Raw genomic sequence first — 24,374 nt, 5'->3', positions numbered from 1 at the left:
GTCATTGATCGAGCCCGCAACCTGGGCATGTGCCCTGACTGGGAATCGAACCCCGATCGCCTGGATCCCAGGTCTATGCTCAACTGCTGAGCCACGCCCGGCTGGGCAAAGGTCTAAAGAATTAGGCAGATCTTGTTGCTCTAGTCTGATTAATGACATCCTCTAGTAAACGAAAGTTCAAAGTGATCCCTAGAGTATGGCAAACCATGGACACTCTTTGGAAGGATTCAAGAAGTGGCAGGCAGCTGAATAAGGTGACATCAGGAAACAGCCCCTATTATTTTGGAGGAAGAGGCAGTGGGAGGCAATGGCTCCCCCATCTGGTAACTTAAAAAGCAACAAAAACAGCCCAGCTGGTGTGTTTCAGTGGTGGAGCATTGACCTATGAACCAGGAGGTCAAGGTTCAATTCCCATCAGGGCACATGCCCAGGTTTCAGCCTCGATCCCCAATAAAGAGTGTGCAGGAGGCAGTGGATCAATGGCTCTCTCTCATCATTGATTTTTCTCTCTCTGTTTCCTTCTCCCTTCCTCTCTCTGAAACCAATAAAAACATTAAAAAACAAATAAACAAACATTCTATAAACTGTCCTACTAGCAAAGCTAGTACTATACTAAGACCATCATATTGCCTTTCTGCTGATAATTTCCTCTCATTCTGCCCTGCTGTTCATTTTAATACTTTATAACACTGAGGTGAGGGGAAATGAATCCACAGAAAGAAATTGTGGCACAAATTATAATTTGCTGTGGGAGCACCCACGTCCAATAAAGAAGGTCTCCATTGTGGAAGAAATGACAATCTTGTTTCAACTTTTATGCTTAGAAATCTTTGTCAAGTGCATTGTTCTAATTACCTTCAGAAATAAGAAGAGTTCATTAAACATAATTTAATAATTCTGTTGTTATTATTATGTTTTAAAATGTCTTTATTGATTTCAGAGAGAGGAAGGGAGAGGGAGAGAGAGAGATAGAAACATCAATGATGAGTCATTGATCGGCTGCCTCCTGCACGCCCCCTGCTGGGGATCAAGCTCACAACCCGGGCATGTGCCCTGACCAGGAATTGAACCGCGATCTCCTGTATCATAGGTTGATGCTCAACTGCTGAGCCAAACTGGCTGGGCTCTGTTATTATTTTTAAATTTTACTTTAAATCTCCATATATATTTTTTATTTATCTAATTGTCTTAAAAGTCGCCCAGCCAGTGTGGCTCAGTGGTTGAGTGTTGAGCTATGAACCAAGAGGTCATGGTTCCACTCCGAATCAGGGCACATGCCTAGGTTTCGAGCTTGATCCCCAGTAGGGGATGTGCAGGAGGCAGCCGGTCAATGACTCTCATCACTGATGTTTCTGTCTCTCTCTCCCTTTCCCTTCCTTTCTCTGAAATCAATAAAAACATATTAAACAAAACAAAACAAAAAAGTTAAGGATAGTAGCCCTGGCAAGGTGGCTCAGTGGGTTGGAGCATCATCCAGGTTTCAGGTTCTATTCCCGCCAGGGTATATAACTAGGCTGCGGGTTGGATTCCTGATCCAAGCATGTAAGGGATGCAACCGATTGATGTTTCTCTCTCACATAAATGTTTCTCTCTCTCCCTTCCTCTCTCTCTAAAATCAATAAGCACCCTCAGTGAGGATTTTTTTAAAAAGTTAAGGATAGTAAGTAAGGAAAGTTTCAGTTAGTTGGGTACCAGGCAGTGAGGTTTCAGATAATTAACCTATTCATTAGATAGGACTATATGAAACATTTGGAGAGTGTCTTTCAGTTTGGCTTTTATCCCACAAAATGTTTGTTATCATCAGTTACCTTATACATGAAGCTAACTAGTAAGAACATATCTTTTGTGCATGAACTTCCTGAATTAACTACAATAACAATCCATCTATTTATCATGCATTTTCTTAGGGCTGGTTGAAAAGACAGTTAATACCCCTAATTTTAAAACTACTCCATTGTTGGTTTACCTTTTATCTCAGAGTTTGAAGACAAAGTAGAACCAAATGCTGTGCAAATAAGAATGGCATATAGGCATCTGATATCCAAATGAATGAAAGCCATTTCTCTAAATTTTAACACCTTGAAATTACCACTCTAAGGAAAAAAAATACAACATTTTAACTTTATCTTACTTCAAATAACCAAATGACTAAATGTGATTGAAAACACATTTGGAAATTTTCTGTATGCTTTCCACCAAGACGGGAAAATTGTGCCCCTCTGAACCACGAACAAAGGAAAAATCAAGTTTGGAACCAATATATTTGGAAAGGGAGGATTCTAGTCTCATCCTTCTTATAAAAGTAAAAACAAAGCAAAACAAAAGAACCCTGTATCCCTTTACCCACGCCCAACCCCCACCCCCACACTTTTGTATACATTACAGTTGCAGCCAGGATGGGAGGACTTAGCCTTCAGCCTGAAGACTGAGCTAGGCCCACCAGAGTGTTCCTACTGGTTCACCTGGTGGGGAGGATTATGACATCATTAGTCTCCATAGCAACCCTCTCCCATAGCAACAACAAAAACACTGATACTCTTTTCTGAAATAAAAAGTATTTGAAAGTTATCTGACTAAGAATGCTCAGAACCTACATCAAAGCCTCAGATAACCCAAAACTTTGTTCTATTTCTTCATAAATATTAAATCATCTTTTACTCTCACATCTGTTTCACTCTTCCTGTGTTTCCTGTACCAGTAAGTGGCATCACCATCTTCCCAGTTGCCCAAACCAGAAACCTGGGTGTTTTCCTCAACTTCTCCCTCTCTCATCTAATTTCTCAATTATTACCACCACTTCCTAAATTGAGGATCTTTTCAAGGATCTCCTTATTTAATCTTTCCTGCCTCCAAACCATTCTCCACACCACATGTAGCAAGAATAACTTTTCTAAAGGGCAAATCCTCCCTAGAGATAACATCTACGCCTCACTTGAACTTCAGCTCCAGGACCAGAAAAGCCACAAAACCAGCCACAGCTGACCTCAGGACCAGCTGCACTGGATAATGGCCCCCACCTCCCAGCTCTCCCCTCACCCCTCCACCCCAATCAATCAGTGAAGACCACAACTCTGAAAGGACACCCCTGGAAAACTGCTGAGTATTCTATTGAGATCTTCCCCTGGGACCTCCCCTAAAATCTCCACCCTTAAAACCATTAGGAAGGAGGACCCAGCAGTTCTCCCTCCTGGGAACAGCCCACACCTTTGCCTACCCCCCACAGGCACATCACCATTAGCTTCCTCATTCCTAAGCTCCAAGGGCCCTTCCTTTGCCTCTATAACTTGTTTCCTAAGCCCATTTCTTCTAGGGATTACTTTTTCTGCCTCTGTGATTTACCAAATAAATGCTCTCTTATAGTTTGGGTCTTGGCTCTGAATTCTTTCCTAGCCAGAACCCAAGTACCAAGGTTGCTGAACCCAGGTCCAGTCTGACCCCACTGGATTAACACCCAGTGTCGTTCCCAATGCCTACAACAAAATCTATATAATTTCATTAACCAATGTCATCACAATAAGTTCAATTTTTAAAAAATAACACCCTTTTTCAAAGAAAAATCACTACTCACTCTAAGTTCTACACTTCTCTTTTGGTCTATATTCCTGGCACCAACAATTTCACAGAAAGTTAAGGATTAAAGGTCACTTACCCCAACACTCAGGGACGTTTCTCTTCTCCTTTGTAAACTGAGATCAACAGACCCTCTCTCCCTGCTCCACCCTCTTTATACTACCCGGTCAATTTGTAATGTTCTAATGTTGCTAGGCTTCAATTATTACATAATAGAATCTTGGGATCAAACTGTTAGAGACAGTTGGTATATTGGAGAAAATGGCCGTCCAATCCCCCTTTATATATTGAAAAAGTAAAACTCAGATTTGCCCAAGATTACACAGCAAGTTAGTAACATAGCTGGAAGTAGGACAGAGATATGGTTCCCAGACCAGTGCATGTCTATCCTAATGTGCTGGATCCCACACGTTTGACTCAGGGTTATGAAAGCTTTTCCTCTGGGGCTCCAGTATTTAAGTCTTCCTTCAATTAGCTAGCCAGTCTGAAACAACACCATGCTATTCTTTTTATGTCTCAGAAAATCATAAAAGGATTCCATTTCTCTTACTGAGGTCCAATAAATCTCTCTCCTTAATTTCCACTGGCCAGCCCATTATTTCCCACTAAAGCATCTGTAAGTAATGGATATATTTGGTCAACAGAAGGCCACAGATCTTCCACAGAGCTGCTCTCACAGATTGAAATAAACACACTGGTTACTTTTGGATCCAAGGCAATACATCTGATAAAGAAATATTTTAATATTACCTATAAAGACTAAGACAATCAGGCTTCCCTTAAAATGTTCTCAAACAGATCTTAAAGTTCTTTTCCCCTATCAATCTGTCCTTAACTCTGTCATAGACCTATGTCATATATAGCATAAATGCTAAGTACAGAGTTGAAAATCACTTGCTTCTATTCTATCTATAGGCTACTGAAATTTGACTCAAGCTATCAAATAGCATTTTTTGGATCAGCCCAATACATTTAAGCAAAGGTAGGAAATGGGATAGCTAGCTTCCTGACTCACTTCTTTATAAATCCATGGAAGGAGTTCCTGAATTAGGCCTAGGGTTCCACCTAAACTTTCTTATCCAAATGAACACAAAGGTAATTCTTTCCTTAGCTTCTGGTTTACAGAATTGTCACTAGTGCAATGAGGTGCTTTATATTCTTTATATGGTTACCAAGAAGGAGGAGTTTTCACAAGGGGGGAGTGTAGGGGAGAGAATCTAAAGACAAAGGGAAGATAAGGAATGGAAATGATGATATACAAGATTTAAAACAGTTTCTCATACACTCCCCATCCCCAACCCACAGTGAACAGCCACTTGCCTGATCTTAACTCTTTTATTTTTTTTTTTCATTTATTTATTTTTTAAATATATCTTTATTGATTTCAGAGAGGGGGAAGGAGAGAGAGAGAGAGAGAGAGAGAGAGAGAGAGAAACATCAATGATGAGAGAGTCATTGACTGGCTGACTCCTGCATGTCCCCTACTGGGGTTCAAGCCCACAACCTGGGAATGTGCCCTGACTGGAAATTGTACCTCAATCTCCTGGGTCCTAGGTCAATGTTCAACCACTAAGCCATGCCCAGCCGGGCTTAACTCCTTTATTTATTTATTTATTTATTTATTTATTTATTTATTTATTTATTTATTATTTTTTAATATATTTTATTGATTTCAGAGAGACGAAGGGAGAGGAAGAGAGAGATTGAAACAGCAATGATGTAGTTGATTGGCTGCCTCCTGCACGCCCCCAACTGGGGATTGAACTTGCAACCCAGGCATGTGCCCGGACCAGAAACTGAACCAGGATCTCCTGGATCCTAGGTTGACACTCAACCGCTGAGCCACGCCCAGCCGGACTTAACTCCTTATTTTTAAAAGTGAGGAAATACCCAGAAAGGAGGGTAAGTTGTCCAAGCTCACACAACTTAATTGGTGGCAGATCTAGAACTGAAAAACACTCTCTTGAGTCCTTTCCACTGACTAGCAAATAAATTTTTTTGTTATACAACGTCTGTCCTGTACCTATCTTGCCAGAAGCCTCACCCTGAATCTTTTTCACCCTACAGTCCCCAACCAGACCATCAACCCCACCACACAGTTTCATCATCATAACATTTTTGGCAGAGTAATTATTCAATAAACTTTCACTGAGCACCTATTTCTTTGCCAGATACTATTCCAGTTAAATCTTGTCTAATATATAAGGTGCAAATGACAGCTATCATAATATCTGTAATAATAATAATACCTCCTACTATTTATTCAGCATTCACAGCATCTTAGGCAGGGCCTTGCACTAAGCACTTTATATACATTATCCCATGAAATACTCACAGTCAGTCTTGGATTTATGTATTGCTTTTATTCCCATTTTAAAGACCAGAAGCTGAGACAAAGAGAAATTAAACAATTTCCCACAAGTCACACAGACCATAAATGGTGAAATTTAGATTTGAATCCAGATAGTCTCATGCCAGAGCCCTTGAAGATAAACACTTCCATGCCTAAGATCAATATGGAAGGCAACTTCAGGGTTCTACCCACTGTTTCACACAATGCTATTGCTTAGACAGTTTCCCACTGAGGTGCTCCTTTGGGATGGCAAGCCTAAATCTACTTCGTTTTCAGCCTCACTTCCCCACCTCTTCAAAGCCACCTTGTTCTAAGAGTTGGTGAGGATAATTTTTGCATATTGGAGAAACTTCAGGTACTTATCAATAATGTGGTTTCTCAAGAAATAAATCATCATAGGCAATTATCACAGGCCCTCTTTTTTCTCCTGTCCACTTTAGAGACATCAATTAGAATCTCTAATATTTCCCTTCTTGTTTGATAATCAGGCACACTGAAAAAAATTAGGTGATCCAGAAACAGCCAGGATACAGATTCCACAAGTCACAAGATAGGTGAGGTTATGGGTGGGGCTAAAAGCCACCTAAAGTAAATTTAGAATCACAGCAAGTAGTTATAAAAGCTGACAGGACTTCCTTAGCTGGGTAGTTCAGTTGGTTAGAGCATCGTCCTGATACCCCAAGGTTATGGGTTCAATCTCTGGTCGGGGCACATACCAGAAGCAACCAATGGATGAATAAATAAGTGGAACCACAAATCGATGTTTCCCTCTCTCTTTCTCAATCTCTCTCTCTCCTCTCTCTCAAATCAATAAAGCCCTGGCTGGTTTTGCTCAGTGGTTAGAGTGACAGCCTGTAGATTGAAGGGTTCTGGGTTCGATTCCAGCCAAGGGCACATACCTCAGTAGCAGGCTCAATCCCCAGCCCCGGTTGGGGTGCATGTAGGAGGAGGCAGCCAATCCATGTCTCTTTCTCTCTCATTGATGTTTCTCTCTCTCTCTCTCTTCCACTCCCTCTGAAAGAGCAATGGAAAAAATATCCTCAGCTGAGGATTAAAAATAAAATAAAATACTTAAAAATTTAAAAATAAATAAATAAAAATATTTTTTTAAAAAGCTGACAGGACTAATTAAGCTTTGGGTAAACTAACAGATATACAGCCAAAGAGCTTGTTATAATAAAAGGCACAATGGTATAAGTATCAACCTGAATTTCAGCCCTGCTTCAACCACTAACGTGCTAAGAGGCAACTTATAATGTAATTTCCATCTATAGAATGGAGGTAGTGACAGACTGGCAGATTTGTGTTGAAGATTAAATGAGATAATGTACAAGAAAGTGCTATGAGAATAGTAAATTGTTCTATATGCTTGAAAGGGGTTCGCTTCTGAGCACCTTGCCACTAAGCAAAACCTTGAAAATAACTTGCTCCAACGTACACATTTGCCCCTACTAATTCAGCAAAATTGACCTGACAGTTGATAACTAGGCACTTAATATTAAACTCCAACTTCCACCACCCTCATTGAACCATTATCTGCCTTTGGATTTACTGAAATCTTCAGGTGTATAACATCGGTATTGCATATTTACAATCAGTAAAATTGGGGCTTAGAGGAGTGATGTGAGTTGTACAAGATCCCACGACTGGTATAATCCATACTAAAAGGAAAGTTAAAGGAAAAAAGGGATAGAAAACTGTTGTAAGGCTAATACTCTAGGCACCCACATAATATAGAAAAGTTCCTTCTCTACCTTGGTAAAGAAGAAGATTCCTCCAAAGTATCTGAAATGACCGCAGGTTCTTGCTTTGTTTACAAAAGCAATGACCAAGTTGCAGAGACAAATACTTATGTGTTAGAAAAGGATGAATGGACTTTTTCAATGTCACCAAAGTGGCTTCTGAAAAAACCACTGAAAAGAAGTATAGGCATGTTATTCATACTGCTTTTAGGTGGCTTTTTTATTTATACTTCTTTTAGGTTAATTTTTTCAGGGGTGTTTAAAAAATCAGTGCTATAAAATTTGACACTTTCCGTTCACATTATTTAAAATATCAAAAAATATCCACCAAAACCATTAGAATAGGGCTTAGGGCAAAGGAGAGTGGGGAACTAGAGAAGTACAGCTTGAGAAAAGAAAACAGTGAAGTAGTGTGATTGCAAAGGCTTAAACGTCATCTGTGGGTAAAATGGTAAATTTACATGGCCTTACCTGAGAAGGCATTGACCAAGAGATTTGGGCTCTAGCACTAAACTTGCCAGGGGATTTAGAAATTAATGATAATAGGGGCTATAGTTTATTAAGGTCTTACCAGGTGTCAAGCTCTGTGTCACATGCTTGATATGTATAGTTCATTTAAGTCTCACCGACATTGATAGTTACTATTATTATTACCCCAATATTACAAATGAGTCTTTTGAGGCTCAAAAACAGTAAGTAAATTACTCAAGGCTATACAACTTAAGCAAGAAAAGATATGTATATCTGATTCTAAAAACTGTGCTCATTTTAACATATAATACTGTCTTTCAACTAATTTCACTTTAGTGAAGCTCATTTTCCTCTCATGTAATTATCCCTGGGATATCATTTTGTTTCCTCAGCTAATCTGCTATGTATCTATCCACAGTTTTAGGATGTGACTCAAAAGCACTGGCTTCCTGAATAACTAATCTTATTGTTAAGAGACTGGCCAACATGTACAAATGTCTCTGCAGAGCTTCTAGAGTATGACTATGACTCAGCATCATAATCAGCATCCTTGGAAACTGCCAGAATAAAGGCCTGACAACATGCTGAGATCAATACATTGCTCAATAATAGTACAATCAGCCTATGAACTGGTGGTGAGTCAAATCTAATTTAGATAACGAATAGTAAATATTATATCCTGTAGTAGAGTAGTTTATAAAGAACGAGGAAGATGACTTTGTTTACTTTCAAAAAGACTTTGAATCACACAGATTCATCATGCTCATCACTCACTAGTCAAGAATTATAAGTCATTTCCCACAGAAATACACAAAGAAGTTAAGCACATGTGCAATGATGGAAATCACTGTAGACAAATGAAATACAGGCAGGACCTTTTTTAAAACAAATATCACTTTAACATTGGTTGTGTATAATGTGGTTATATTTGTGTCCCTGTCAACATGACATACTAATATTTTTTATTGGTACTTATAAAATATATCCAATACATCTTGTAAAACATAGGTAGTATTCTCATTCTCTAATTCTTTTTTTAGATGGTTTCCTGTATGACATCCCAAGTTTATCCAGTTAACAAATTTCCTGGAAAAGCTAGAGAATTTAGTTTTGAGCTACGATAGCAACTACCAGGTTAACTGTTAATTCACAAAGCAGTTTACACTTTTCAGAATCTGTTCCCAATCTGAGCCAATCAGAGCTTTATCAGTTTATAATCCCATCCAATATACTACCTTTTTATGACCCTTTTAAAAATCCTCCCATGTCATCAGTTTTTTAACATGGGTCAAATTATTATTAAATATGCCGAACATTCTATTCAAATGTAGTCATGGCTGAATAGCAATGCAGTATCCTGAAAAGTCTCCACTGCTCTGAAACTAGCAAAACAATTTTTATGATCAACACCCTTCTCTCCACTCCCAGATGCTCTCAAATACTTGTTAGCAAGCAAACACAGTGTACCCAAAACATTCACTTTGTGGAATAGAGTTATTTCTAAAGTAAATAAGAGAATGTGCCCCACCCCTGCCATATAAAATCAGACCAGAATACAAAACGTAAAATAGCAGGTTTTATATTACTTCAAGGTTATTCTACCAGTATGCTTTTTCATGTCCATAAGATATAGATGATAAATACATAGAGATATGGTATTATATCATATCTAGTACCATCAGTTACGGAAAAGAATGCTAACGAAACCATGTAAATGTTTCTACTTTGTATTCATTATTTAACAATTATTTTTGGAAGCCTACTACATACCAGGCATTGGGAACACAGTAGTGAACAAGATGAAGAACCTGCCCCCTTGGAATTAACTTTTTGGTATGGGAACCAGACAATAAACATGTCAGATAATTATAAGTTCTATAAAGAAAAATAAAGCAAGATAATATGAAATACAGTAATGGGGGTTTATTTGAGATAGGGTGTTCAGGGAATGCCTGAGAAAATGACACTAAGGACTCAATGAAGTGAGGGAATGAGGACCACAGGTAAAGATACAGGGGAAGAATTTTCCAAATAGAAGGAATAACATCTTCACAAGCCCTGAGGTAGGAAGCAGCTTAGTAGTCCTAGAAATAACAAGACCAGTACAACAGGAAACGGGAAAGTTTAGATGATCTCACAAGATAGGTACAGGGTAGGCTATGTGTCTATTTATTTTACCATTTATTCTTAGTAAAATGAGAAACAATTGGACAGTTGTGAGTTGTGAGCTGAGTGACATGATGTAACTTATATTTTATTTTATTTTTTTAAAAATTTATTTTTAGAGAGAGAAAGGAGAGGGAGAGGGAGAGAGAGAAACATCGATGATGTGAGAGCGAAACATCAATCGGCTGCCCCCTACTGGGGACTGAGCCCAGAAGCGACAATGGCCAACCAACTGAGCCATACCAGCCAGGGTGTAACATACTTTAAAAGGCTACTCTGCATTGAAGGAAAAAGTAGAAGTAATAATCCAAGCTAGAGTGGATGGTGACTTGGACCAAGATGATAGCAGTGGAGATGTTGATAGGATTTACTGATAGATTGAATGTGGAGAATCGGAGGATGATGCATCTATTTTTGTCATGGACAACTGGATAATTGTTTATGGGGCCTGGAAATGATGGACAAGAATTCAGTTTGGGTGGCTGAGTTTTATCTGTCTGACTAAACATCCAAGGGGAAAATATAAATAAGCAGGTAGATATTTGACTCTGGAGATTAGGGGAAAGACCAGAGCTATAGATCCATATTTGAGAGTCATCAGTATATAGATAGTATTTAAAGCCACAGGGGATCAATTGAAGTCACTTAAGGTATAGTGGAGATGGGATTTTAAAAAAAGGACCACAGACTGAGATGTGGGGCCCTCCAATATAAATGAGGAGGTACCAACAAAGGAGACTAAGGAGAGGCCAGGGAGGTAAGAGGAAAATTCTGAGTTTGTGGTGTCCCAGAAACCAAGAGTGATAGACAATGTCAAAAACTGTTGACAGGCCCAGTAAGATGAAACCTGAGAATGGCCTAATGGATTTAGCAAACTGGAAATAAATGGTGAAGTTGATAAGGGAATAAGTGAAATACTTGGGGCAAAACTCAGATTAAAGTGGATTGAGGAAAAAAATGGAAGAGTTATAATTGGAGATAATGAGTATAGATAACTCTCTTGAGAAATTTGCTATGAAGGGACATAAGATGCTCTAACTAGGAGTAAATCACTCATTTGCCCCTTGAAAACGTGAATGGAGAATATCTCACATAAAGGCTCGCTCCTGCTCTTCCTTAGACTTTTGACATGCCTGGTTAGTAATGGTGGATGTTGAGGGACACAGGTCAGTGGACTTTAGGATTGTACTTACCAAAGGGTGCCATACCAAGGCAGAACATTTTTCTAAGACAATTAAAAACTACCAAAGTTTAGTTTCACCAGTGATAATTTTAACAAATACTTTCTATCTGTTCCGTTATCTCCAACTTCTTGCATTTCTAATGAAATAATATCTTTTAAAAGCCTGCAATTTCTCCAGACTATAGCACATTTTTACTTTCTATGTGAAATCTGAGATTTCATTTTTTTCTTCTGAATTTCTTCTACAGCTAAAGTCTTCAGAAACAACTTTATATTTTTATAAGTAGTCTCAATTTCAAAATGTAGACTAGAAACATATAGCCTTTATTGTATTCTGAAAACTTTGAAACTGAGGGTTCAAACAATACAACTGAAAATACTCCCAAAGGGTTCCTTCCACTAAGTACATATCTCTAGGCAAGAGGGTTTGTATTCTGATTTAATAAGCAGCCTATTTGAAACTAAGATCATGGAGGGTAGCGATAACTTCAGGCTCTTGCTGTTGGCTTCTCTCTCATACCCCTCTCTCTGGCCCCTTCTTCTTCTTTTCTTCTCTCTACTTTTCTTTTTCCATTTTCTCCCTCTTTTCCTCTCTCTTTCTCTTGTTTCTGTTTTCCATTAAGTGGAAATTAATATATTTTTGGATCACTGGCTATCCTTGTTTTGAAAATGCTAGAACATTCTCTCTTCTCAATACATTTTCATTAGTTCTTTGCCTTCAGAATATTCTCCATACATCATTGAGGATCAAACCAGTTTTGTAACCTCCTAAACTTACTTTTCTTTTTTAATTGATTTTAGAGAGGGAGGAAGGGAAAGAGAGAGAGAAACACTAATGTGGGAGAGAAACATTGATTGGTTGCCTCCTATATGCACCAGACCAAGGATTGAACCCGAAATCTAGGTATGTGCCCTGACTGGGAATCGAACCCATGACCTTCCCGTGCATGGAATGATGCTCCAACCGAGTCACACTTGCCAGGGCTCGTAAGCTTATTTTTAAAAAGTAGTTATGACATACAAAGTTATTTTTTACTTGAATGTGGCCAGCGCTGTATTGTTTTCCAGTGGACTGATTGCCCTTCATAAGAATGAATTTCCTGCTTTATGAGGATTGGTTCTTTATAATCACCTGCTTAAAACCTCTAAATCCACTTCATTATCTTAAGTGGTAGGTCTGCCTACTCAGCTATTTTTTTCAATGTTTTGATAACTGCTTTTGAGCCTGGGTTAGACAATGTTTCCTAAGTGACTTTAGTTTTCTCATCAAAATAGAACCTCAGAGTCTCTATTTTTATAACCTGTGCCTTTGATAGCTGTATTGGTGCTGACATGGTCATAGGCATCCATCCAGATCTTCATTTCACAGACATTTCCTGAGCATCAATTTTGCACTCAGATATGAAAACAGTCAAGAAACATTGTTCCCTGCCCTCAAGTCTATTGAAGGAGCAGACCAAAAAAACAAACAAAAACCAGTCACTACACACCTGTTAAAATGGCCAAAATCCAGAACACTGACAGCAACAAATGATGGCGAGGATGTGTAACAACAGGAACTCTCAGACTTTGCCGGTAGGAATGCAAAACGGTACAAACACTTTGGAAGACAGTTTGGTGGTTCCTTACAAAACTATACTCTTACCATACAATCCAGTAATCATGCTCCTTGATATTTACCCAACGGAGTTGAAGACTGACGTCCACACAAAAACCTGCACATGGATGTTTATAGAAGTTTTATTCATAATTGCCAAAGCTTGGGAGCACCTTCAGTAGGTGAATGGATAAATAAACCGTGATACATCTAGACAATGGAATGTTATTCAGTGCTAAAAAGAAATGAGCTATCAAGTCATGAAAAGACATGGAGAAACTTTAAATGCAAATTACTAAGTGAAAGAAGCTAATCTGAAAAGGTTACATACTATGTTATTCCAACTATATGATATTCTGGGAAAGGCAAAGCTATGGAGACAGTAAAAACATCAGGGGTTGCCTGGGGTTGGAGTGAGCAGAGACATGAATGAGCGGAGCACAGAGGATTTTTGGGACAATGAAAATACTCTGCATAATCATGAATACGTGTCATTATACATGTGTGTCTAAACCCATGCAATGTACAACATCAATAGTGAAAGCAAATGTAAATTGGACTTTGGGTGATTATGATGTGTCGATATAGGTTCATTAACTGTAACAAATGCACCACTTGGTAAAGGATGTTGATAATGGGAAGGCTATGCATGTGTGGGTCAGAAGGATATGGAAAATCTCTGTACCTTTTTAAAAACTTTGCTATGAACCTAAAAGTGCTCTAAAAATTAGTTTTTAAGAATTAGGCTATATAAATTTTCAGTTAATTAAATTATAACACAAGCAAAATTAATAAATAAAGGGTGAACCTTTTCTCAGGCTGCTGGTAGAAATGTAAATTGCTGCAATAATTTTTAAAAAATTTATCATTATTGTTGAAAGTATTACAGACATCCTCTCCCCCCCCCATTGATTCCTTCTCCCCACTGCTCCTGCTCCTCACGCAGGCCTTCACTGCACTATTGTCTGTCCATGTGTTATGCATATATTCATATAAGTTCTTTGGTTAATCTTTTCCCTATGCCCCCCTTCCCTCTGAGATCCCTCAGTCTGGTCCACACTTCAGTGTTTCTGGATCTATTTTATTCATCAGCTTATTTTGTTCATTAGATTCCATATATAAGTGAGATCATATGATACTTATCTTTCTCTGACTGGCTTATTTTGCTTAGCATAATACTCTCTAGATCCCTCCATTCTGTCTCAAAGGGTACAAGATCCTTCTTTTTTACAGTTGCATAGTATTCCATGGTGTAACGGTCCTACAGCTTTTTTATCCACTCATCTACTGATGGGCACTTGGGCTGTTTCCAGATCTTAGCTCTTATAAATTGTGCTGCTATGAATATAGGGGTGCATAAGTTCTTTCTGGTTGGTGTTTCAGGATTCTTAGGATATATTCCTAGAAGTGGGATAGCTAGGTCAAATGGCAGTTCCATTTTTAATTTTTTTTTAAAATATATCTTTATTGATTTCAGAGAGAGGAAAGGAGAGGGAGAGAGAGATAGAAACATCAATGATGAGAGAGTCATTGATAGAGCCCGCAACCGGGCATGTGCCCTGACCGGGAATCGAACCCCGATTGCCTGGATCCTAGGTCGACGCTCAACTGCTGAGCCACGCCCGGCCGGGCCATTTTTAATTTTTTGAGGAACCTCCATACTGTTTTCCATAGTGGCTGCACCAGTCTGCATTCCCACCAGCAGTGTACCAGGGTTTCCTTTTCTCCACACCCTCACCAGCACTTGCAGTTCGTTGATTTGTTGATAGTAGCCATTCTGGCAGGTGTGAGATGATATCTCATTATCATTTTAATTTGTATCTCTCTGATGATTAGTGACTTTGAGCATCTTTGCATGTCTCTTGGCCATCCGTATGTCCTCTTTGGAGAAGTGTCCATTCAGGTCCTTTGCCCATTTTTTAACTGCATTGTTTGTCTTCCTTTTTTTGAGTTGGATGTGGTGCAGCTGAGATTACTAGCTGTCCCCTAATATTCACTCTTTTCTCCTTCAGCAGTATGGGACCCTCAAGTTTTAGCTGGGCATATGGCCACACAAAATGAAGAATTCACTTCTAAACAGCCTTCCAGCTATATGTGACATCCCATCAAGTTCCAGCCTAAGAGATGTAAAGGGAACTGTTATCTTCAATTTCTAGGTCATGACTTTAAAGAGAAGGGATGTTTTTCTCCCCTTCCCTGTTCTTCTTTCTCCATCCTGCTGCTTAGAATGTGGTCTTGATAGTGGGCCACCTTTGATGAAGCAATCAAGCAGATGAGGGAAACACCCCAGGCACGGCACAACAAGTTCTAAGTAGCCCAGAGCCCTTGGCCTCCTTCAGTAAAATTGCATACACTTCATGCAGCCCTGGATTAGCTACTTCCAGGTATCCAAGAGCAAAATAAAGCCCTTTCTTATTTTACCAAAACCTGTAACCTAATTAGAGGAGTATTTAGCATTATGTATCAAAGTCCCTTAAAAGTTCATGACCTGCCTTGCCGGTGTGGCTCAGTGGTTGAGTATCAACCTATGACCCAGGAGATCGTGATTCGATTCCTGGTCAGGACACATGCCCGGGTTGTGGGCTCAATATCCAGTGGGGGGCGTGCAGGAGGCAGCTGATCAATGACTCTCTCATCCTTGATGTTTCTACCTTTCTATTCATCTCCCTTCCTCTCTCTGAAATCAATAAAGATATATATTTTTTAAAAAGTTCACAACCTTTTGAGCCCAAATTTCCAAGTAATCAAAGAAATGTACTTATAAGTCCAACCTCTCATTTTCTGCATAGCTTTTAAGTCAGAAGCTCATTCCTGAGAAGGGCAACATTTAAGCTATGTTGTACTTCCCTGGGCTAAAGTCTCTGACCAGATACTTGGTGGGGGAGGGGGGTGGACTTACTAAAGTATTCTACTTGCAAATATTATAACCGCAAAATGCTGAAGTAGAAACTTTCCATAGTGACAAGATACAATGTGACAATAGTTGAATGTCCCCCTTTGAAGCCTTGGAAGTCCTTACCATTGTAAACGAGGATGTATATGCTGGAGGACCCTCTCTGGCTGTCTGCAGGTTTTGCTCATCTGAGGTGCTCTTGGTACTACAGCATTTCTTCCACCATCATGACCTGCTGCCAGTTTTCTGAATGATGTCCTGATGTTACACACACACCTTTTTTTTTTTTTTTTTTTAATAAGTAGAAACAAGGATTGAATCTTTATGGGTGCTTTGCTCAGATGGCTGGTGATTTGAGAAGACAGAGGGTTGAGAGTGGAAGGGAGAGAGTGAAAGAGAGAGAAGAGCATCGATGTGAGAGAGACACATCGACTGGTTGCCTCCTGCACACACCCCAACTCTGGCTGGGGATCAAACCTGCAACCTGGATATGTGCCCTGACCAGGAACTGAACCCACCACTTTTTGGTGTATGCTCCAACTAATTGAGCCACACTGGCCAGGGCATATATTTCCTACTTTCTAAGGTAAAACTCATGTGTGTTTTGAATTTCAACCCTACTGACATTATAAGAAATCTTACCATTTAAAATGTTTCTTCTTTCATCTATCTTCAACATACAGAAGACATATGTATGGCTATATATGTCTCAGCTGCACATATCCCATTAGCATTTAAACATGCTCTATTCTCTGCAAACTTAAAAAATATGAACTACCTTGCTCACATATTTGCCTCCAGTTCTACTCCAATACTCTCATCTTCTTCATAGCCAAATTTCTAGAAAGAGTTGTCTATACTTGCTATTTTCTTCACACCTCCCATTCACTCTTCATCACTCCATTTCTTTCTGGCTTTGTCCTTCATCCTACCATTAATTCAAAACTCTCCTGAAACAGGTCTTACTAGAATAACTAATGACCCCCATGTTATGGAATCCTATGGGTATTTTTTATCCTAATATTGTTTATCTCTTAGCGGCATTCACCTGTTTGCCACCATCATTTTTGACATACTGTTCCCTTGACTTTTCTGACATCAGCTTCCCAGTTTTCCTTCTCTGTCTTTGGCAACTCTTTTAATTTCATTTTTAGGTTCCTCTTTTACTTATCTTAATATTAAACATCAGATCTCTTCGAGGCCCTCATCTCTTCTGACTGTATGTTTTCCCTAGGTAATTTTTTCCATTCCCACAGCTTCCATTACTATGGATAAGCCAATGACTTTCAAACATATATTTCTCACCACCATTCTGAGCTCCAGGCTTGCATATTTAATTGCTTTCTCATGATCGTCACTTAGAAGTCTCAAACACACCTCAAATACAAGATGTCAAACCCCAACATCATGATCTTCTTTCTGAAAATGGGCCCTCTTGTCAGAGCTGTATTAGTTTCAAGATGTAGTGGTTCCATCTCACTGGCTGGCAGTGGTGCCCATTCAACAGCACAAGCCAGAAAGCAAAGGGTAACCTTAGACACCTGACATCTACATCTCCCGTGTCTAATCCATAATCAGATTTGATACATTTTTCAAACATCACTTGAAAATATTTATTTCTGTCTTCCCTCCCATACTAGTCCAAATTATCATCATACTTTGCCTCAACTATTACAATAGCTTCTTAATACACCTCCCTGAATGTACTCTGGCCCCGTTTTATTTCCATGCTATAGGCAGAATGACTTTTTTTCGGTTTTCCAAATGCAAACTTGATTATACAACTTCCCCACTACAAATTCTTTTTTCATGGCTTGTTTTTTATCTTGAAATAAAGATAAAAATTATTTTACTTGATCCTCAAGGTCCTAAGTATTGTGGCACCTGACAACTTCTATAGACACTTTGTATGCATTCTCCTATTTTGTGCACTGCACCTCTCACCGCAGGACCAGTGCACATGCTGCTCCATCTGCCTGGAATATTCATATTTCTCTCTATCCCCCTTGGACTAGTTAACTTTTACTCATATTATTATCTCCATTTTAGACAAGAAACTGAAACAGAAAGAGGTTAAATAACTGGCCTAAGATGACACAGATAGTAAGCAGGGGGAAGTAGTATTCCAGCCTAATCAGTCTGATTCTAGAACATGTGCTTTAAACTCATATAATAATACTACCATTGGAAACTTCCCTTCATAGTAGTTAGAATTTAAAATTACACATTTATCATTGAGGTTATCTGAATAATGTCCATCACTTCTGGTTAGTTGTAAGGTCTATGAGAGCAGGAACTGCTTCTGCTTTTGTGTTAGCATAATACCTATAGCATAGTAGACAATAAATGTTTGGTGAATGAATGAATGAATGAATGAATGAATGAATGAATGAATGAATGAACTGATATGTCTTTAAGGGTATAAGGTAGTTCTTTCCAGAGATCTCCTCATTTTGGAAAACTCACAGGCTCTTAATTCAAAACAAATGTACCGTGCTAGATCATGTTATCTTGATAGTTCCACAATATCATTCACCAAAGAATTCTTCTCAATATTTTTAAGCTATATAAATAACAAACCTGTGCTTATCAAAGAAGTCACGGAAAGAATATCTTTCCTGAAACAGTGATAAAAATTCCACTTATGCAAATTATCTTAAAATATCCAGATAATCCTGCAACACATGATTTCAAAACACTCATAGATGATGTAATTCAGTTTTCTGTTTCAAAGAACATGAATACACATGGAGATTCTTGTCAAAACATTAATGCAACTTATCATCATCTTCCTTTCCTCTGTTTCCAGTATGAAATGATAGTATGACTTCTAAAGAAATGTCCTAAAACATAAACAGAGGAGTTATCCTAGATTCTTTTTTCTCTCACTTATCTTTAATCACTATTTCATTCACACACAACGTCAGAAGGATTACATTCTCTAGATACCTTTGGGATTCATCCATATCGCTCCATCTTCACTGCCATGACCCTAATCCTAGCCATCACCATCTCTTGACTGATTGACTGCAATGACTTCCTGATGTATTTCCACCTTGCCATAACTCAGATTAAGGCCTTTTTTTATGCTGTAGTCAGTGTGACCTTCTGCAAGCACAGAGATGTCCTTTAAAACTCCTTTACAGGTGTCCTGCTGCTCTACAGAATAATTTATAACAGCTCACAAATCAATGTGTTCATGGTGTGCCAGTACTTTTATAAGCACTTGGTTGTATTAATTAACTTAATCATTACCACGGCATCCTGAGATAAGATATTTATGTCATCCCATTTTACCAATAAAGAAACTGACACATGGAGAAGCTAAATGATTTGCTAATAAGTGATGGAGTCAGATTCAAAGCCAGGCAAGTGTCATTCCAGAGCCTGTACCCTGACTCTAGGCTGTAATTGCATCTCGTAAAATATTTAGCATGGTGATCAACAATTTTTATTATCTAGACTTTACGAACACTTTCAGTCTCATCTCCTTCCTCTAGATCTTGAAAAGTAGGGTCTTCTTGTATCTCTAAGCTTTTTCCCAAGCAGGTAACCTAATACTAATCTTGCTTTACCTAGCCTAATCCTTGATGCTCTCAGTCATTGAGATTTAGTTCAGGTAGCATTCCTAAGTGTTCTGTACTACATTTCCCAGATTGGATTTTACAAGTCTCCTCTGTATTCTCTACAGAAATATTAGAGAATAAAATTTTCAGTATATCAAAAGGCACTCACAATTTAGTGAAAGAGAGAGACAAGTATGTAGCAACATAATTTGAGATAATTATTTGTGTTTTGCTCTAAGTTTTTTTTTGCTTTTCCTTCCCATTTCAAGAAAATATCCAGGCCTTTTTATTCTTCTTTATCTCACCCAAAGGGATTTCCCACTCCCTCACCCCCACTCCCATTGCCAGGATCAAAAGCAGAAGTTGTCTACAGAGACTTACTTTCCTGGCTTTGCATTCCCAAAATCTAAGGTCATGGGAGAGATTATGCTTGGGAGTGTCAATGAGGATCTCAAGAGGACAGATGAAATTCCTTTTAGGGTGCTGAGAAGGGAAAGGGACATATACTTTAGACAAAAGAAGTCAAGGATCTGGTAGGGGTTAAAGGTGGCAGAGAGAAAAGCCCAACATTTGATGGCAGCAGACTACAAAAGGGACAAAAGTCCAGAGGAATTTCACTGAGTGTGCTGGGACCTAGACACAGGGAAGCTGATCTCAGCAGTGATCTGGTCTTCCAACATGGCATAGAAGCAGCAGCAATAAACCTGAAAGGACCATTTCACTTTGAAACAAAATGGTATTTCAGATACTATATTAGAGAGTTGACAGAAAATTAATGATCAATCCCAGAAAGGCCTCCTTAGTTAGTATTTTGATGTTGCCTAAGGTCTCAGAATATTTGCATAATCCAGTAGAAGGCTCAGGTATTGGCTGAAATTGCATATCTTACTTTCCTGGTAAAATGTTAAATAAAAGATAGAAAAATGGGGGACATTTGTAATACTTTCAACAATAAAATAAAATTTTTTAAAAAGCTTAAAGAATCTTATTTTAAATGTGAAATTTCTTGTATACCCAAGTTTGTGGATTAATTTCATTCTAACTTCAATTACAATAAAATGTGTTAGGCTCCAAGAGAGAGGCAAGCACTTAGAAGTGCAGAGAACAGTGACCTAACCTGATCTTAGGAGGAGTAGTGGACAAGTAAGAATCCTTAGAGGAAGTAGTACCTCAACTATCTCATAAATAAGGACTAGTTGTTTGCCAAGGGGGTGAGGGGAAATTGGGAGGAGAGAGGATTTCTCCTCAGTGGTAATTGATGAAGCAAAAGCAAGCAAGTAAGGATGTTTAATGAATTCAGGAATCTATCAGTGGTCTATTTTGGCTGCAGTGTAAGGTGTACATAGGCATGCTTTTGGAGCCATGTTAAAAGACTTTGGACTTAATCCTGAGGGTAATAAGTGGTACTGACAGTAAGACGTAGTATCATGGAAACTAACAAAGAAGAATTCAAGGAAAAAGTATTTAAAAGCTTCACATGCTCAAGAAAGGACATGGGGGAAAGTAAGACAAGAACTGAAATGTGTCTGTTTTACATGGAAATAAGAAGTGGTGACTTTGGTAAAGACAGTTATATGTGTGGACCACTTTTTATTGAAGCTCAGTTGCATAAGTTGTGCGAGTCTTGGTTGTATGGGAAAAGGTCAAGAAAAGGAGTCTTTTATTTCCTTTGCTGACAAAAGAACTCAGAGAGGGGAAGAGGTTAAAAATATAGGAGAGAACAGGGATAATTATGTACAGAGATCTCTCAAAAAGCAAGAGGACAGCATGGAATTTAAACAAAAGTAAGAAGCACTGGGGAGGCATTTGTCTGGGAATCAGATGAGCAGGTACTGTTGTGTGGCTACAACACAAGGGGCCACTTCTATCTCCTCTGTGAGCTCAGCCTATGTTGTCCCAGGAAGGAGAAGAAGTGCCTGCCCACCTTCCTACAGGCTTGCTGGTACCATCCTCAACAAGAGACTGTTTGGATATTCCCCCCCCCCCCAAGACCCGGTAGCCCCACACTACTGAGCTTAGTTCTGCTGGGAGAAGGGAGAGCTGCTCAGAGCTGGGACACTTACACTGTGTCTCCCTTGGGGACTATTGTTTGGGATTGGGATGAAGTGCTTAGCCTCCTCCACAGGCTCCACGGCACTACCCTCAATGGGAGACTCTTTTGAGCTGTCCTCCTGAGCCCCACTGGCTCCACCCTCTTGAGCTTGCTCCTGCAGAAGGGATGGCTGGCTGCACCCAACCCAAACCTGCAGTGAGTTCCTCTTGTGGGAGCCAGAGTTGGAGACTCTGGCAGAGACTGAGTGGTTTGGCTCTGAAGTAGGGGCCACTTTTCTGTCACTGACAGGATGGCCTGCAAGTAAGGGACACATTGGCCCCATTCTCCCAACCCTGGTTGGCCTGCCCTGCCAAGCTCGTGACATGTGGAAAGGTCTGTGGATTGTGGCCAGCCTGGGCCTACTTTACAATCTTTCTTCAGAAGACTCTGTAAGAAGACCAGACAACCTCAGAAGGAGGAGAAGTAGCTGACAGGTGTAAATGGAAATCAGGGAGCCTTAAACCTTTAATAGGTCTGCCCCCAGGTCTAAGCTGGAGGAATTCAACATATTTGCCCCTCCCATGCACATCCAGGCCCAGTAGATGCAGCCACAAATAGTGAATAGCGTGGTAGCTCCAGACAGGTAGCCCAAGGCAGATTACACACAATGTTTGACATTGATCTGTACCTGAACCCCACCCAAGTGAAGTAGTATAACCAGCGGTGGGCTTCAGACCACACCGAAACTCGGCCCAACTAGCCACACAAGTGGCACACCAAAAAGGAGATTCCAGCAGGCACCAGAACCTGCTGGGAACAACTCTACTTCGTGGGGCAGTCCCCGCACAGTGACTCATACATGGTGATAGAGGTTTATCTTTGTAGTCAGTCAGCCTGAAGGATTAACTCCACCCACAAAAGGACCAACAGCATTCAAGACTCAACTACAACAGGAGGGTGCACATAACCCATAAGAGACATTCCTGGAGCATTGAGCTCAGGTTATCTGGAAGATTGTGCCACTGAGCCTAACAAGACATCTACATCATCAGGCCATCATAACAAATTTGGAAGACATAGTAGGTTTACCTAATACACATAAACAAAATGGGGAGACAATTAAATATTCTCCAAATGAAAGAACAAGAGAAATCCCCAGATAAAGAATTAAATGAAATAGAAGCAACCAAAATACCAGATGCAGCATTTAAAACAACGGTTATAAGGATGCTCAAGAACCTTAGGAAAAGAATGGATGGTCTCAATAAGAACTTAAATGAAAAGATAGTAAGCATTAAAAAGGACATAGAAACTGAAAAAAGAACCAGTCAGAAATGAAGAATACAATATCTGAAATGAGGACTACACTAGAAGGAATCAATGACAGGTTAGATGAAGCAGGGGATCTAATCAGCAATATAGATAACAAGATAACAGCAAGTACCCAAGCAGAGCATCAAAAAGAAAAGAATTTTTAAAAATGAGAAAAAGCCTTGGCTGGGTGGCTCAGTTGGTTGGAACATCATCCCATACACTAAAAGTTGTGGGTTCAATTCCTGGTCAGGGTACAATATCAGGGCGCACACAGAAGGCAATCTATTGATGTTTCTCTCACACATTGATGTTTCTCTCTCTCCCCCCCCCTTTCCTCTCTCTAAACATATCCTTGGGTGAGGATTAAAAAAAAACAACACAGGAGGAAAGTCTAAGGGACCTCTGGGACAACATCAAGCGTAACAACATCTGCATCATAGCAGTACCAGAAGAAAAGAGTAAACAGGGATAGAGAACTAGTTTGAAGAAATAATGACAGATAACTTCCCTAACCTGCTGAAGGAAAAAGTCACACAAGTCCACAAAGCACAGAGAGTCCTAATCAAGAAGAACCCAAAGAGACCCACACCAAGACACATCATAAATAAAACAGCAAAGGTTAAAGAAAAAGAGAGAATCTTAATAGCAGCAATGGAGAGGCAGTTAGTTACCTACAAAATAATGCCAATAAGGCTGTCAGCTGATTTCTAAACAGAAACACTCCAGGCCAGAAAGGATTGGCATGAAATATCTAAAATGATGGAAAGCAAGGACCTACAACCAAGATTATTCTGTCCAGCAAAGCTATCATTTAAAATAGGAGGTGAAATAAAGAGCTTCTCAGACAAAAAGCTAAAGGAATTCATTGCCACCAAACCAGTATTGCAAGAAATAAAGTGACTGCTTTAAGAAGAAGAAAGAGAGAGAGAGGAATGTAGGTATAAAGAAAAAAAAAAAGAATAAAATGGCAATAAGTAAGTACCTACCAATGAAAACCTTAAATGTAAATGGATTAAATACTCCAATCAAAAGACATAGGGTACCCCGGCCAGGTGTGGCTCAGTGGTTGAGCTTCGACCTAGGATTCAGGCGATCAGGGTTTGATTCCTGGTCAGGGCACATGCCCGGTTGTGGGCTTGATCAATGATTCTCTCATCATTGATGTTTTTATCTCTCTCTCCCTCTCCTTTCCTCTCTCTGAAATCAATAAAGATATATTAAAAAAAAAAAAAAAAAGACATAGGGTAGCTGAATGGATAAGAAAACATGACCCATATATATGCTGTCTACAAGAGATCCACCTCAGAACAAAAGACTCACACAGGATGAAAGTGAAGGGATGGAAAAAATATTCCATGCAAATGAAAACAAAATGCTGGTGTAGCAATACTTATATCAGATAAAATAGGCTTCAAAATAAAGGCCATATCAAGAGGCAAAGAAGGTCACTACATAATACTAAAGGGATAGATCCAACAAGAGGATAT

At 39.3% G+C, this 24,374-nt stretch overlaps 1 protein-coding gene across 1 annotated transcript in view; it reads right to left on the bottom strand.

The window, feature by feature from the left end:
* Nucleotides 1–24,374, bottom strand: part of IL13RA2 (interleukin 13 receptor subunit alpha 2) — a 57,005-nt gene that overhangs the window by 15,230 nt on the left and 17,401 nt on the right. The window contains exon 2 of the mRNA XM_087829413.1: nucleotides 1,967–2,093. Coding sequence (XP_087685539.1) covers nucleotides 1,967–2,060 — 94 coding nt within the window. The 5' untranslated portion in view covers nucleotides 2,061–2,093. The remainder of the gene's footprint in view (nucleotides 1–1,966; nucleotides 2,094–24,374) is intronic.

This window comes from Miniopterus natalensis, chromosome X, assembly GCF_054644295.1.
Source record: "Miniopterus natalensis isolate mMinNat1 chromosome X, mMinNat1.hap1, whole genome shotgun sequence".
Taxonomy (NCBI): Eukaryota; Metazoa; Chordata; class Mammalia; order Chiroptera; family Miniopteridae; genus Miniopterus; species Miniopterus natalensis.
Note: the sequence above shows the minus strand (reverse complement) of the source record. Positions and strands in the feature narration are given on the sequence as shown.